At 33.2% G+C, this 15393-nt stretch overlaps 1 protein-coding gene and 1 long non-coding RNA gene across 6 annotated transcripts; one reads left to right on the top strand and one right to left on the bottom strand.

Moving 5' to 3' along the window:
• Positions 1-2944: 2944 nt before the first annotated feature.
• On the top strand, positions 2945-8708 carry LOC140975680 (uncharacterized). Of its 3 annotated transcripts, XR_012175023.1 has the most exons (5): positions 2945-3409; positions 4408-4999; positions 5438-6276; positions 7759-7867; positions 8279-8708. It is a non-coding gene; the product is annotated as an uncharacterized lncRNA (long non-coding RNA). The 3 variants fall into 3 exon arrangements; XR_012175021.1 differs by having other exon boundaries at positions 2946-3409; positions 4408-6276; XR_012175022.1 differs by lacking the exon at positions 4408-4999 and having other exon boundaries at positions 2955-3529; positions 8279-8702.
• Positions 8709-12514: 3806 nt separating this feature from the next.
• On the bottom strand, positions 12515-15294 carry LOC140974805 (uncharacterized). Of its 3 annotated transcripts, none has more exons than XM_073438293.1 (8): positions 14738-15294; positions 14408-14575; positions 14215-14280; positions 14000-14068; positions 13762-13848; positions 13492-13626; positions 13267-13409; positions 12515-12918 (listed from the first exon to the last, which is right to left on the bottom strand). In XM_073438293.1, the coding sequence occupies exons 1-7, from the start codon at positions 15080-15082 to the stop codon at positions 13311-13313; spliced, it is 969 nt and encodes a 322-aa protein (XP_073294394.1). In that variant the 5' UTR covers positions 15083-15294; the 3' UTR covers positions 12515-12918; positions 13267-13310. The 3 variants fall into 3 exon arrangements, with proteins under 3 accessions (XP_073294394.1, XP_073294397.1, XP_073294396.1); XM_073438296.1 differs by having other exon boundaries at positions 14744-15294; XM_073438295.1 differs by lacking the exon at positions 12515-12918 and having other exon boundaries at positions 13266-13409.
• Positions 15295-15393: the final 99 nt, after the last annotated feature.

The raw sequence follows: 15393 nt of genomic DNA, 5'->3' as shown, positions 1-15393 counted from the left end.
AAATTTGATGCTCATATCATTATTGAGTCATTGAATTTTTGGATACCGATTTTTCGTGTTTATGTTTAATAGTTGAAGAATGTAAATTCTTACCTAAGAATTTATCATCTTGTTTTTTTTATTTGTATGTATAGATCAACGAATCAAGCTATCAATACCCTTGCTAAGAAGGTCGTTTCTGTATCTATTCCGGTAGATCAAGGATTCTTAGTTATAATACATCTTTTTAATTCAAAAAAAATTTAAATTTATCATATCAACGAATCAAGCTATCAATACTCTTGCTAAGAAATTCGTTTCTGTATCTAGTCCGGTAGATCAAGGATTCTCAGTTATAATACCTCTTTTTAATTCAAAAAAAATTAAAATTTTGAAAACTAAATATAGGTGCAATTTTTGTTAATATTGGCTAAAATAACTTTTATCTTATATCTATCAATATTAACATTCGTTATTTCCTAAGCGGCTACATATTATNAACAGCAAAAAAAAAAAAAAATATAATAATAATATATGAAAACTACAAGTTTTATAATGCTAAAATATTAATGGAAATGGCAGCTCCGTCAGCTGTGGTGGTTCACAGGTTGGATGGGATTGGATAATGGCCGCTCGAGAGACTGCGCGGCGTCTCTCGCCGTGAGGAAAAGCTCATCCGCCTCCTCTATTGGCAATCAGCAATGATCTGTCGGCAAGTTGTTTCGAAATCTTCAACTAATTTTGATTATATTATTTAGTGGTTTGCGAAGGAGTGGTCTGTTGATTTGAGTTTGATTTTTGTTTTGTACTGTTGATTGAGTTTGATTTTTCACTCGTCGCGAACAGCTGTAACACGAGATTGATCGGCAGACTGATGAATTGGACAGGGTTTCATGAGTTGGGGCCAATTAAAAAAATAGGAGTGAGGGAGAAAGAATTTAAAAAACAAGGATTCTGACTTTTTTTTTTAAGAAACAAGGAGTTGACTCGTAGTTATTACATTAACTGCAATTAAACTCTTTAACTTAATTAATTCTCCTCTTTTTTTCTTCTTGGTCGACACACATCTTTCCCCAATTAAAATTTACGAGTCACCTACCCTTTTTTTCCCAAATTGGGATCTGTCGACCAAAAATCAATTTAATCGACCAAAAATCTACTTTGAGAAAAAATAAGAGTACACCCAGAAGAATTGGTCGACCAAAATTAAGTTGGTCGACCAAGATTAATTTTCTTGGTCGACCAAACCAAGAAGAAATTCTTCTTGGTCAACTAAAATTTCTTGGTCAACTAATTTTAGTTGACCAAGAAGAATTCATTATTATGTCAGGTTTGTTTGTTTTTTTATTATTATTTCATCTTGGTCGACTAAACCAAGAAAAAATTCTTCTTGGTCAACTAATTTTGGTTGGCCAAGAAGAATCCATAATTATGTCAGGTTTTTTTTTTTTATTATTATTAATAATTTTTGTCTATTCTAATTATTTTATTCTCTTAATTTTTGTTGAATTTTGTAGGATATACCTTTGGGTCGACCCGAAAGCAAAGCAACAAGATCGACCCAAAAACAAGGTCTACTTTGTGTCGACCCGGCTAAATATGTGATTCATATGTTAAAACATGTAATATTATATAACATACTTGTGAAATTGTGATTCATATGTTAAAACATGTAATATTATATAACATACTTGTGAAATTGTGATTCATATGTTAAAACATATAACATAATTGTGAAATTGTGATTCATATGTTAAAACAACATGTAACATAGTTGGTTGTGAAAATTGTGATTCATATATTAAAACATGTAGCATAGTAACATAATTGTGAAATTTGTGAAATTATGATTCGTATGTTAAAACATATAACATAATTGTGAAATTATGATTAATATGTTAAAACATGTAACATAGTTGTGAAATCGTGATTCATATGTTAAAACATATAACATAATTGTGAAATTGTGGCTCATATGTCAAAACACATGTAACATAGTTGTGAAATTGTGACTCATATGTCATAACATGTAACATAATCATGTAACATTATAGAACATACTTGTGAAATTATGTGATTCATATGTTAAAAACATGCAACATTGATCAAAATTGTGTAATTATCCTTCAAAATTAAGTAATTATCGATCATATTTGTCAACCAAACATTTTTGGTCGACCAAACATTTTTGGTCGACCAAGCTTGGGTAGACCAAAAGCTTGGTCTACCATGGTCTACTCATTTATTTTTGGTCGACCAAGCTCTTCATTTATTTTTGGTCGACCAAAACAAGAGCTTGGTCGACCAAGCCTCCAAGCCCAAAGGCTTGGTCGACCAAGCTTTTGGTCTACCATGGTCTACCACACATGGTAGACCATGGTCGACCAAGCCTTTGGTTGGTCGACCAACCAAACATTTTTGGTTGACCAAACCTTTGGTTGGTCGGCTTGGTCGACCAAGCTTCAATCCAAGCTCTTGGTCGACCAAGCTCAACAAGCTTGAGCTTGGTCGACCTAGATCAAATCTTGGTCGACTCAAATAAAATGTTGTGTAGATCTACGACTTGTAGGTCGACTCTTTTTTCTTCAAGCGAGTCGAAGAAACAGAACAATAAATCGAAATAAACGTTAATATTATCATATTTTTGTCAGTCATTTGTTCGATTGAGTTTGCTTAGATTGGAAGGATCTGTATCGAAAATTGATGGGAAGAAAAAGACGATTTGCATGGAGAATCGTCGTCGGAAAGGAAATGAAAGGAGATCGACGGAAGAAAAACCTAGTTTGAAGTCGACTGAATGAGATGGATAGATTTAATGTTAAAAATTTAAGTTAATGGTGTATTTACACTTAAATAAAANTTGGTCGACCAAGCCTTTGGTTGGTCGACCAAGCTTCAATCCAAGCTCTTGGTCGACCAAGCTCAACAAGCTTGAGCTTGGTCGACCTAGATCAAATCTTGGTCGACTCAAATAAAATGTTGTGTAGATCTACGACTTGTAGGTCGACTCTTTTTTCTTCAAGCGAGTCGAAGAAACAGAACAATAAATCGAAATAAACGTTAATATTATCATATTTTTGTCAGTCATTTGTTCGATTGAGTTTGCTTAGATTGGAAGGATCTGTATCGAAAATTGATGGGAAGAAAAAGACGATTTGCATGGAGAATCGTCGTCGGAAAGGAAATGAAAGGAGATCGACGGAAGAAAAACCTAGTTTGAAGTCGACTGAATGAGATGGATAGATTTAATGTTAAAAATTTAAGTTAATGGTGTATTTACACTTAAATAAAAGGACATTTATGTAAATTGACTTGTGGATCCTTTTTTTTAAATAAGTCACGGTCGAGTCCCATTTCCCTAAATTTCCCCATGAGTTGTGGGTAGCTCTCTTACTGTTTGTGCAGTTCCTGTTGACTCGTACCTCACTAGGTAATTGCTTATTATTTCCATGCGCGATTAATTGTTGGTAACTTTATGATTTGCATGGGTATGCGTGGGATGAGGCCAAATATCGGACAATGTCACCTCTGATTGAGGATGATCTTTAAGGTATACTTGCTCATCAGGAGTTAGTGTCCGCATTGGTTTTTAGTGTATTGACCACCGACAATACTGCATCTAAGAATCTCGTCTTTTGGATGTTAAGTTTATAGATATGTTATATTTACTTATTTAGTGAATTCAATATGTTGATTAAACTGCATAGTCTTATAACTTAACTGTTAGACAGATGTAAAGAAATTTCAAAAAACATATGTGATTGATCAGAAATGACATTTTCTTTTTATATCAATTTTTTTTTATCTAAACTGTATATGCAGATAATGGAATCTCTTAAATATGCAAACCAAAAGAATGATACAAATGTTGATACTTTTCTCTTTAGATACAAAAAATAGCCGAGCAAAATCCATATTCAAATACCACATATGAAATCTCTTTAGATAAAAATCATTCAATTGATTTTCATATCATAAGCTCCTAAGCCGTCGTTTGCTTGTGTATATTTGTACATACCTTTGCTAAAACTGAATTAGAGAATAAAATTTTTATTTTGAGGTTAAAACTTTTTGTACTCGCCATGACTATGCAACCATGTTCATTTAAGGCAAAAATAATCATCTCCAAACATACTCTTTTGTTAACCTTTTTGGTTCATGAAAATGATTTTTCATAAACTATACTAGTCCCCACCTAAGAAATTGAGCTTTTTACATTTAAAAAAAAACTAAAATATGTGACTATCTTGAAGTTTTATTTTAATCATCTGCCATCTTCATGTCTCACCTACACTCAATTTTATTTTGTGAACAAGACAAAATTATGGATATGATCAAATAATTTTAATTTTGTTCCGGGAAACTATGAATATGAGAAGATTTGGAATCTTGTTGATCAATTCGAGACCTTCTTGTTGTCATGGTTAGGCTTCATGCAGAGATGGAGCCAAGGGGGAACGGGTGGGTGCGACCTCCCCCCTCAATTTTTTAATTTCATTGATTAGGGGTCTAAAATTACTTATATTTTTTTAACCTTCCCTCCTAATATTTGTTTTTGCCCCCTAAAATTTTTTTTTAAATTTTTTTGCCCACCCAACCTTCATTTCTGGCTCCGTCCCTGGCTTCATGGTATTTCTCATAAGGGATTCCCATACAATTACTTTGTATTCATCATCGTACTCGCCGAAAACACTTCCCAAGATGAAAGATATATCTCAAGTTGTTAGACAAATTGATCATTCGATGTGATAAACTCATTCGAACATCTCCCAATCTAGCATGGCCATGTGGGATGAGTTATTATAATCACAACTCTTTCAAAATGTGACATGCTCTTCACGACCTAACACATCAATCCTCAGGTTTTGGGACTCCAGAGGTGGTTTTTTTTTATGGGTTTAAGTGTTGGCTCGTGTTTACGTAGAAATTTTTTTAGGTAGGTTTGGTTTTTAGCAACCATTTTTTACTCTATCCTCTCATGACCAAGCCCACACATTTGGAGAATTCATAATGTGGCTTTGTGAGCTCATTACTGATCTCCTACAACTAGATTGGGATTGTATATTACAGTTATACTGTTTACTGATGCCAACTTATATCAACATCTTTTTCTTTCTTGTATCTACAAACCAGGGGCAGTCACACACATCCTCACATTGTTTAAGTCCAACATGCTTGCTTATTTTTTCATTTTTCGTAATATTTTTTAGACATGAGTGATATTAGCTAAACTTTTGGCACCTTCATAGTAGAGTATATGGAAAAGCGAAAATGATAAATTAAATGGTAAAGTATTTAAATTTTGCAATATATTAAAATTTTCAGTTTTATTCCTACATCTATAGAGTGCAACGATATTTTGCCTTTTATGTAGGTTTATCAATTTAGATTTAAAATTATTTCAATAATCGATCTTAGTCCTACTGTTTGAAAGTCTTAAATAAGGGATTTTTGATAGGAAAATGACGGCAATCGGCCAAGAATGATCGGAATCGATTGATGGATACCCATTGTAGTGCTAAAATTGACAGCCAATACAAATAGGATAAAATTTTCAAAGCCCTATTGATAAAATGATGGTCGATTTCCAGGTACTTTGTTATTGCAGCATAGCTGTTTGTGACCTATTCAATTTGGTAAAGCCACGTGACCTTATTAGTTTAGAACATGTAACACTCTACTCACATTCGTTACAAAGTATTCTCAAGGATTGATTATCAAGATATGAGACATTAGTAGCGTGTGTTGTAAGTACTTAGTACCAATCCTAAAGCAGTGTTATTATCTCTCAATTTTTCCCTGTCGATTGCATAAAATGAGTTTGTCTTCCAAACTTGTAAAGCACATGTACGTATTGTTTTCTAGCCAATAAGCTTGAGAAGCATAGAAAGAGATGCATCCTATGTCAGACTTGGTAATTTTGGTTTATGAGGCTATGTGTAACATGTTCATCACTCGTAATTAGCATAATCTGGTCAATAGCTAAGTAAATAAGACAACTAAGGCGCACGAAAGAAATTTCCAATACTGTAACACTATTTGTTCATGATGTTGAGAATTTTAGAACTAAGGCGCACGAAAGAAATTTCCAAGTTATAAACAATATCATGTGTTGTTTTATTCTCTTCTTCTTTTTGCCTGTTATTAGATATTTTTTTGTGGTTTGATATATATTCTTGATTTTGAATATGATATATTAATGCAAGAGAGTCGGAAGCAGGAGCTTGAAAACTTGATGCAAAATCAGGAAATATTAAGAAGCTCTCTGTTGCAATGGTACTGCACCAGTTATGCCAGGTATCTTTTTATGCTTTCGATCATGTAATGTCATCCTTAGGCTTATTTGGGAATCATTGTTTTGCTGACAGTTTAACTGAAGAAATTGGAACCTGTCTTGTCTTCCACTAACGCTGACTTCATTGAAGTCATCAAAACCTTCCTTTTATATTATATTATATTACTTAAGGTGGATAAGATTCCGCTGTTTTTGGATATTGTAACTTGATTGGTTGTTTTCACTTTGCTTAAAATGCTTTTATGCTTTTGGTCTATTTCTTTTCTCTTCCATGTACACATGGCTGTTTTATTTGTAAAAACTCCAATGGATGCATTCCCTTAGCCTTAATTGGGACTGTAGTCCAAAGGAGAGAACCCACTATGATAACATACTAATATTATCACCAAAACAATGAAGTTCATCCGTAACACTTCTTATTGAACATCTACGACAATTATTGAGTGTTCAGCACAATCACATCTGTTTTCAGAATAAATTATATGATTCAAAATGTTATTGAATGTGGAACAATTTGCATGAAAAGCTGAGATGAGAGTGCACTCACTGTTTTGTACTGTCTTCCTAAATCTTACCTTATGATGTTGCCACCTCTCTGAGGGAGCTAGGCACAACTGCTGTCCTGAAATTCCAAAGCAATTTGTTAGTGGCTACTCATTGATTTCAAGAACCTGCAAAATCAATTAAGTTTAGAATAAAGTGCCCATCTCATAATTAGAAAAGTCTACATAGAGATTGAATGATGCTTATAGTAGTGATATGTCATTAAATAATTTCATAAGGTGCTCAACCGTTTTCAATTGCCGACAGGACCAATTGATATTATTATCTAGACAATTGGTAAGTTATAGATTAGCGAAAGGCTATGGGACACCGATCCTTGATATTTTTAAATATTCGGTTCTATTCAAAATTGGTTTTGCCTTCATTTGTCTCACATAGGTTTTTAGCTCTTGGATGCATTTGTGTGCAGTGTGTCTTTAGTGAAAGCATTCTGAGATATGGTCTGTCTCCGTCTTTTTGGGTATTTGAACTGCATATCCAATAACTTTATACTAAACTCATTTTTCCCTTTTTTCCTACGTAGAGATGCTAATTTCAACTTTAAATTTCTGTTCTCAAAGATCACATCAATTTTCTATTTCATTCTGTTTGCACCTTCTTTGAAAAGTGAGAAGAAAGTCGGTTTCAAATAGGTAGACGTCTGGTTACTAGTGATCTCTTCATTCATTTTTGTAGCCTATTTTTGAGAAATTCTGGCAACTTGTAACATCATGGGACGACATGAACATAACTACCTTTATTTAAGACCGAAAATGTATTCATTGCACATCACCTCATTAATTTTCTAGAAAACTCCAAGGAATGGAAACAGATGCAAGTTAAACACGTTCCTCGTGAAGGAAAAATCTTTGATGGTCCCTGTATCTTATCTACTACTCTTGCTCTCTTTCTAGTTTCTAACATTTATGTTACGTGTGTAGCTGCAGTACATACTGGAAAACTGACAACGAATGAGGCATGGGTGCTTTTGCAGGCGAAGCAGATGCACATCCCTGCATCTCCTTCACCATGAATCTTAATCGAGCTAAGGTATTGCCAATGTTGCTGTGCCTTTGCAGAACCCATTTGTCATTTTCATGGCATTCAAAATGGCTTTTACTCAAGTTTGTACATTAGAGTAAATTGTCTTATTATTCGTTACCTATTGGAAACAAATTCTGTCTGTAAAATTGACATTCCCATCAAATTTTTGATGTCCTCCAAAATCATTATGAAAATTCTTTTTGTCAAAAGCTGGTTCGACGAATAAGCCATGCACCCCAAGATTCTTGCGTTGTAACTTGTAGATATACCGAAACATGTTTGAATTGTTCTAAATGAATCTTTCGATATACATGCATGTATACGTATGTGTACGAGTGCGGATACACGCACTAAATGAATCTAGTCTAGCTATTATATTCTGCAGTTCAGTTTAGCTTGACTCGATCTTTTTTGTAGCATTTTAAACCAAACAACTCACTGTTTACCCGAGCCTCCAAGAGACAGGTTATGGGATGGAGTAAAGGAAAATGGATAATTGTCCATTTTTCAGCAAGTGGTGCAAATTGCACAAAGAAGACAGAAAGTTTAAATGTAACAACAGAGAAATCATTGTGGGAGTATTTTGACTGGAACACAAAAATTCTGAGTATCTGTCAGAACGAGCCTCTGCCTTTAATAAAACATGGCATGTTCTGAAATATTTATTCATAGACATTGAATATATTATGTTGTTTTCTCATTTTGATAGTGCCACAGAATGTCACCTAGCTAGCTAGCTGCTGCAATAGCTATTATTTTATCAAACTCATCTTTTGGTCCATACATATACATATTGTTGCCTATGTTTTTTTACTAATTTACAAAGCAGTTCCTACTTGTAGCACTGAGGTTCTAACAAATATCTGCTGGGATTTCTCTCTTTTTTTTCTTTTTTTTTTTATGGATTTTATTTAATCAAACACTGCAACCAATCTTAGCCTTACATTATAAGCTAATCTACACAAACACCCACAATAAATGAGAGTCAAGTCAGGGATTTTTTTTTTTTTGATATTTCCTAAGCTATGGGGTGGGGAGGGCTCGAACTTGAGCCACTTACATGAAGAAAGTGGGTGAGAACACTTAAGCCAAAATCCGGTCTCAAATCAAGGACCTTTTAAATCTTTGAATCATGCATGCATATATAACTTTACCAGTTAGGCAAATGGTATAAGTCCAGTAATTTATAATTTGTTGTTCCAAGTTAGATCATCATTTGATGGAATCAAAGAGCAGTGGAGTAAATTTTCGATTCGATCAAATTTATATACTGTCAAAATAAGCTGTTTAAAAAAAAATTGGGTCATCTGACTTTATTTTTTGAAATCTTATTTAGGGATTTCCAAATATCAAAACATCTCATAAATTTTATTAGATCCCAAATATATAACTATAAAATTGAATATTTGCGTTATAATTTCATAACATAATATCATTTTTAGGAATCACTCAGATGTATAAGTATTTTTAAGTTTCTATTGACTTATTATATCCAAAGATTTTATTTTTAAAGTAAAATTTTAATGTTTATAAGTTGTAAAACAGTTAATACAACACCAACTGAATCATTATTTGTCCGAATAAACTAACGGAGTGTTTGGTAGGGGTGATAAGGTGTGTTTATTTTTTTTAACCCCACCTTATCTCTCGTTTGGTACGCTTGATTATTTAACCAAGTCAATACCTCCTATGAATGATTAGGTTATATTAGGTAGGTTAAAATAATACCTCCTCACCCCTAGGATTATTTATCCAACTCCTAATCCTTCATATTTTCCAATTTTACCCTTCTCCTATATCGAAACTCACTTCCACTTCCCGCCACGACCGCTGCCACCGACCACCGACCGCCACCGCCGTCGACTGCCGGTGGATAGCCGCCGGCAGCCGCCGAGAACCAGTCTACGTCGGACCATCAATCGTTGCCGCCGACCGATAACTTCCGGCCGGCCAGCAGCCGTTGACGTCGCTGACTGCCGGCTGCACCGACGTTGCCGTCGGACCGCCGCCGCCGCCGGAGTGGAAGAAGAAAAAAAGAAGAAAGGGCAATTTTGTCCTTTCATCAAAAAATTCAAAATTATCCTAATTCCTACACTTAAAAATCTTACCAAACATAACACCATATATTACATTTCTACGATAATCATTTTCTTTATCATTTACTTACTAATCATTAGTTTATTTTATCCTCCAAACTAAACGCAGCCTAAAAGATAGACAATGAATTTTTTTTAAAAAAAGTTCAAGTGGGATAAAAACCTTAGTCCAGATTAGGGAAACCCATACCTTAGAAGCAATACATGAGGACACCACCATATTAAATGTATGTCACATTCTTCTCCCTCCCCTCCCATATATTGGACCCAAAATTCAAGAGACAAGCTTATTCAATATCTCAAAATCCATCACCACCACTCCACCTCCATCACATTAGAGCCCCGGTGGGGCCGCGGTCCCATCGGTTGCGACCCTAGGCTGCACCCTTCCAACACTGGGTTACCCTAGCCCGGACCCATCCGAACCGACATTTGCATGGGTTGGTATCTGATTTGATATTCTCCCATTCTTATCCCTCTCTAGAAAATACATACACACATCCATCGGACGAAAGGATACGTTATACGATTTAATAGATTTGAGATCGAGGCGACGAACTTTAGGAAATTTTAACATGAACGAGTCATATATACAATATGCACATGCACTTTCTATTTGCATGTGCTAGACAATTGCCCGAAAAGAAATATTATTTTTTTTATCTATTTGTTAAAAAGTGTACGTAGTGTTATTTTCTCAATCAGAAAAAATTCTATAATGTCACTACAAAATACACTCTATGTCATCTTTGAGTCGCATTAAAAAATAATCATGGGCTTACAACAAATATCATTCGGTGCGTATTTACTCTATTTTAAGTATGATTATCTAACAAAAACAATATTTTTAAAAAAGAAAAAAAATACCATGATCGATTATACGAGGAAATGACATAGAAATAATCGGACACAAACTTATCGACTAACAATTTGTCAAGTTCATTAAGAGTTATATGCATGATGTATATTTTGAAAAAAATTATTGAATTCGACATGTTACTTTCNTAAAAATATATAAGTATTTCTAATATTAATTAATTAATTTCGTAGCATGGCCACGATGGACATATCCAAGTTGACTAATGAATAAAAAAAGTGGCTGATAAGAACCATACATGGACATACTATTTTACATTGTTATGTGACATGTCCCATCATAATAAAAAAACAATAACTATGAATCGAAAATTTATATCAAATGTCTCCATAAAATTAAATAATATAAGTGTAGAAATATAATCAACGAGTATTAAATCATATTTCCTTTATTCAAATTTGGATGCAACAATTTTCTTTCAACACTTCCCTAATTTAATTTCATATAAAAGGTAAGCAGATCAATTCCATATTGCTCTCTGTTCTAAAAACGTATGATCGAACGTTTGTCGTTTTATCAAAATTTATAGTTGTAATGATATAACTTAAATCTTTTAAATCGTACACTACTCAAGCGTGACGTTTCGGTCACTCTCTTATCATGGATCTTTATTAATTGAGAATGGATAAGATATATTGGGGGCATTAGATGTCTTAAAAATTTGATTGATCAAGAAAATGAGACACATGGTCAAGAGCTAATGGTAGCCATTTCACCTGACACAAACCTTCAAACTTTAACTAAAAAACAATTTAAGAAAATTAAAATGTCTGCTGTTGATAAATACATTTTTGGACCAAATGGGTATATATTTTATATATTAATTTATATGTTGGATTGCCCCAAAAGTGAAATAAAATAGATGTGGTTATTATTCAATATTGCTTTCTCTATTATATTCCTCTTATGGATAGTCTATTGGATTCTTGTTCCCTAATATGCCAAACATGGGGTCAAGAATTATAAGCTAATAATCATTATCCAAAGATTAATTTTATGAGATTTACCATTTTAATCTAAATGATAACCTCCCAAAAGTTATAAGTATAAACATTCAAGGACATTTCGACAAGAGATCAAGCTTTAATTTACTCGATTAAGTATATGATTGGTGAAGTCACGACTTAGTGTATGTTACCCGAATCTTGTCCGAATAATTTTTATATATAATTAGCTCTTTAGAAGAGTATACGGGTATTTGATAGTTTGCAAGGATTTGATTAAAAAATTTATAGTCGATGATAATAATTATGTTTAAAAAATCTCTAAATAGAAGTTGAATTGATTATTTTTTGACGATAAGTTGTCATCATTAATCGACAACAGCTTTTTAAGAAATATATAAATAAAATCAAATAGATGAAATTGTGGGCCTCCTCTATGGACAACCATGTCCGCCTACATAATTTCCCTTATTTTTTTAAAAAAAATTGCCTCATTTCTCTTCCATATAAACCTCGCTAGGTGAATGTGGAACAAGCATATATAATCAATGGACAATAATTTTTTGTTCAATTTTAATAATTTTTAATTATATGGCATCGGATATTGCGCATCGGATATTTCAGCAATATATATGTGATGCCATCAACAATTTTCGATATCACAACATCATTTTCCGATACCATGTCAACATTCTATAATAGAAAAAAGAATTAAAATCAAAACATAATTTTAATAACAGAATTCACAGTGAAACAAAGAAAAGAAATACAATAATATTCATACATATTTTCATGATTGAGTTTAAATTTTTTTTAAAGTACTGATAATACATACAAGATAGGTAGGACCTAAATAACTTTATCAGCCAAGGTAGGAATTTGTGCTGCAATATTATTGGTGGGGAGGAACAAAAGATCTTGAAAAAAGAGATTTAACATCCCTTGCTTGGTGTGGTAGTAATATTAATTATCAGTACTCCTATTGCTTCCCACTGATTCTTGAATTTGCATCCCTTTAGTTATTCATCTTGTTCATTGGCCATATCGACAAGAAAAAAGAATCGATGCCCCTTCTTTCTTGGAATAATGATCTTTAGTATCTTTTCTTGCTCCTTTTTCCTCCATCCACTCGAATTGATCCTAGTAACATAATGTTAATACAAGAGGAGAAAACTAAGAAACATAGCCAAGTCTACGCATGCATTAACTGCTCCGTATCCGTCATCGTTTCATAAAATCGTAACAATCACAAGTTGTTAAACGACTATTAACCGAATTAAGTTGCTGTCATTTTTATTTAGGCTAAAATATGTTATATAAGGCAGATTTTTCCCTTTAGATTCAATNTATACAATTTTGATATGTTGTTCATCAACCATGCCCAACTAGTGGTAGACAATATATCAAAATGTTTATATATATAGATTAATTAAAAGTCGTGTGACAGATTAATGATAAAAATAGTTGAGAAAGTGAATGGTTGCTAACCAGTTGCTTGTAGGGCATGCATGTCTTGATTTTATATTACTAAATTAATGAAATGAAAACAAGCTGTAGCTGAATCCTGCGGACTGATTCATAATCTTTAGTCTTGGGTCATCCACTTCCATCAACACCACTGATCTGTCACCCTATAATATATATATATATACACACACACATATAAGTGAAGATTTGGTATGATAAATAATTGTTGTTAGCTAGAAAAAGTACCTCCTGGGGAAGTGTATTCGGAATTTGGGGTTGTTGAAACACAAGAGGATTATCATCCAGGATAGGATAATTTTGTGGAGTTGTGGGGTTGCATTGTTGCACATTTGGTAATGGAGATGGCAAGTTACTTAAATTCTGCATGCATTTATCAGACAGAAGAGATAAATGAAATTTGATGGAAATTAAATAATAATTAAATAATAGGAAGAAATTATAATAATGACGATGACGATGATAATAATAATATCGAACGAGGATATTTTGTGTAACCTGGTCAGGTCTAATCATGAACGAGTCCAAGTCCATCCCAAAATCATAGAACGTAGGATTCAAAGAAGCAAGTTTCATCGAGAGGAACTGCAAATTGTTGGTTAAATAATTGGTTTATTTATTATTTTTACAACATATAATTGTTACAATTGAGTCTCGAACTTCAGAGCTCGTATCAACGTGTATATGTGTAGTGGGTTTTTAGAGCTAGAATGATTGACATATTAAAAATTCTTACCTCAACTTGATTTTGGAGGGATTGGACATAATTGATTATTTCATCCAACATGAGGGCCTTTCCAGTCACCTGTTCACCAATCCAACCACATGAATATGGCACCAAAAATAAATACAAAATAAAACAAAACAACACAAACAAAATGTGACATTGAATATTTTAATAATACAGACAATTAATCATATTATGACAAAAAAAATTTAAAAGTTTGTCACCTTTTCACAACCAGGAACAAGAGTTTGGAGCAGTTTCATTCTTTCACTGATTCTCTCCCTCCTCACCTGATCAAATATATATATATATATATATATACATAAATAAATAAATATATATATATATAACTTAGGATTAAAAAGAAAATTAATTTTTTTTCAAAAATAAAATTTGGAATAATAAATAATATGATACCCTTTCAGCAAGGCTGTGGCTATCTGTAGCCTGGCCCCTTCTAGCCCTTACATGAATGTATCCTGTTGGAGCTTCTTCTGCTTCTTTCTTCTCAATTTTCTTGTCTTTCTTCTTTGCTTCACTGTTCTTCACTTTCTTTTCCTTCTTACCTTTCATTTCTCTCATATCCTACACATAGAAAATGTTGGATATTCAAGAAGTTTAATCGACCCAAAATCATATATACTTTAGTGTGTGTGTGTGTGTATATATATATAAACGAAAACACACACGTCTTTATCCCACTAAAAGAGATTTTAAAGAAATGTTGCAAGAAAAAGAGTAGTGAACCTTGACCTTGGACTGAGCAGTATTTGAGGAAGAAACCTCTTTGCATTTCCTCTTATTGGCTATGGGATTGATGGGGTTTTGAGGAACAAGATGCTTGTTACAATAATTATGATCATCATCACAATTAAAAAAATGAGTGACTATGGAGGAAGAATCCATGCTATTCTTGTTTGTTACACTGAGAACAGAAGCCTCATTATTGGTAATGGCAGTGACTTTTGTACTGTGGTCAAGATTCTGAAAAGCTTGGGGTTCGTAAAACTGATCAGCAAACAAGGTATTGTGCGGATCAATATCCGAGTCAAGGAGAAAAGGGTGGTGCTGGATCGATGAAAAGGCTGCCATTCTCTCTCTCTTTTTTCCTTTTTCTTTTTTTTTTTTTTAAATTTTCTCGGTGCTTTGGAATTTGGATACGGGTGAGGATTCAAGAAAGCGATGGAAGAGAGGATTGATGCAGTTTTTGTATCAGAGATTTGAAGGCCAAAGAGCTTGTGGCTGACCTTTATATAAGCACAAGGACTAAGGAGAGAGATACAAAAGTTTCTTACAATATTAAGGAGGAGTTTGAAATTTCTTTTACATCCTTTTAGCAACATGTTATTATTATTACCTATATCATATCAAAGAAATATTCCATAAGATATCAATATATAAAT

Source organism: Primulina huaijiensis, chromosome 4 (genome assembly GCF_012295235.1).
Source record: "Primulina huaijiensis isolate GDHJ02 chromosome 4, ASM1229523v2, whole genome shotgun sequence".
NCBI classification, from domain to species: Eukaryota; Viridiplantae; Streptophyta; class Magnoliopsida; order Lamiales; family Gesneriaceae; genus Primulina; species Primulina huaijiensis.
Note: the sequence above shows the minus strand (reverse complement) of the source record. Positions and strands in the feature narration are given on the sequence as shown.

What these genes read in the sequence shown, in the direction of transcription:
- LOC140974805 (XM_073438293.1), bottom strand. Translation starts at nt 15,082, where the DNA reads ATGGCAGCCTTTTCATCGATCCAGCACCACCCTTTTCTCCTTGACTCG. An exon ending in TTGTTCCTGGTTGTGAAAAG is followed by an intron (nt 14,069 to 14,214) that starts GTGACAAACTTT and finishes ATTGGTGAACAG; the next exon opens with GTGACTGGAAAGGCCCTCAT. An exon ending in TCATGATTAGACCTGACCAG is followed by an intron (nt 13,627 to 13,761) that starts GTTACACAAAAT and finishes AAATGCATGCAG; the next exon opens with AATTTAAGTAACTTGCCATC.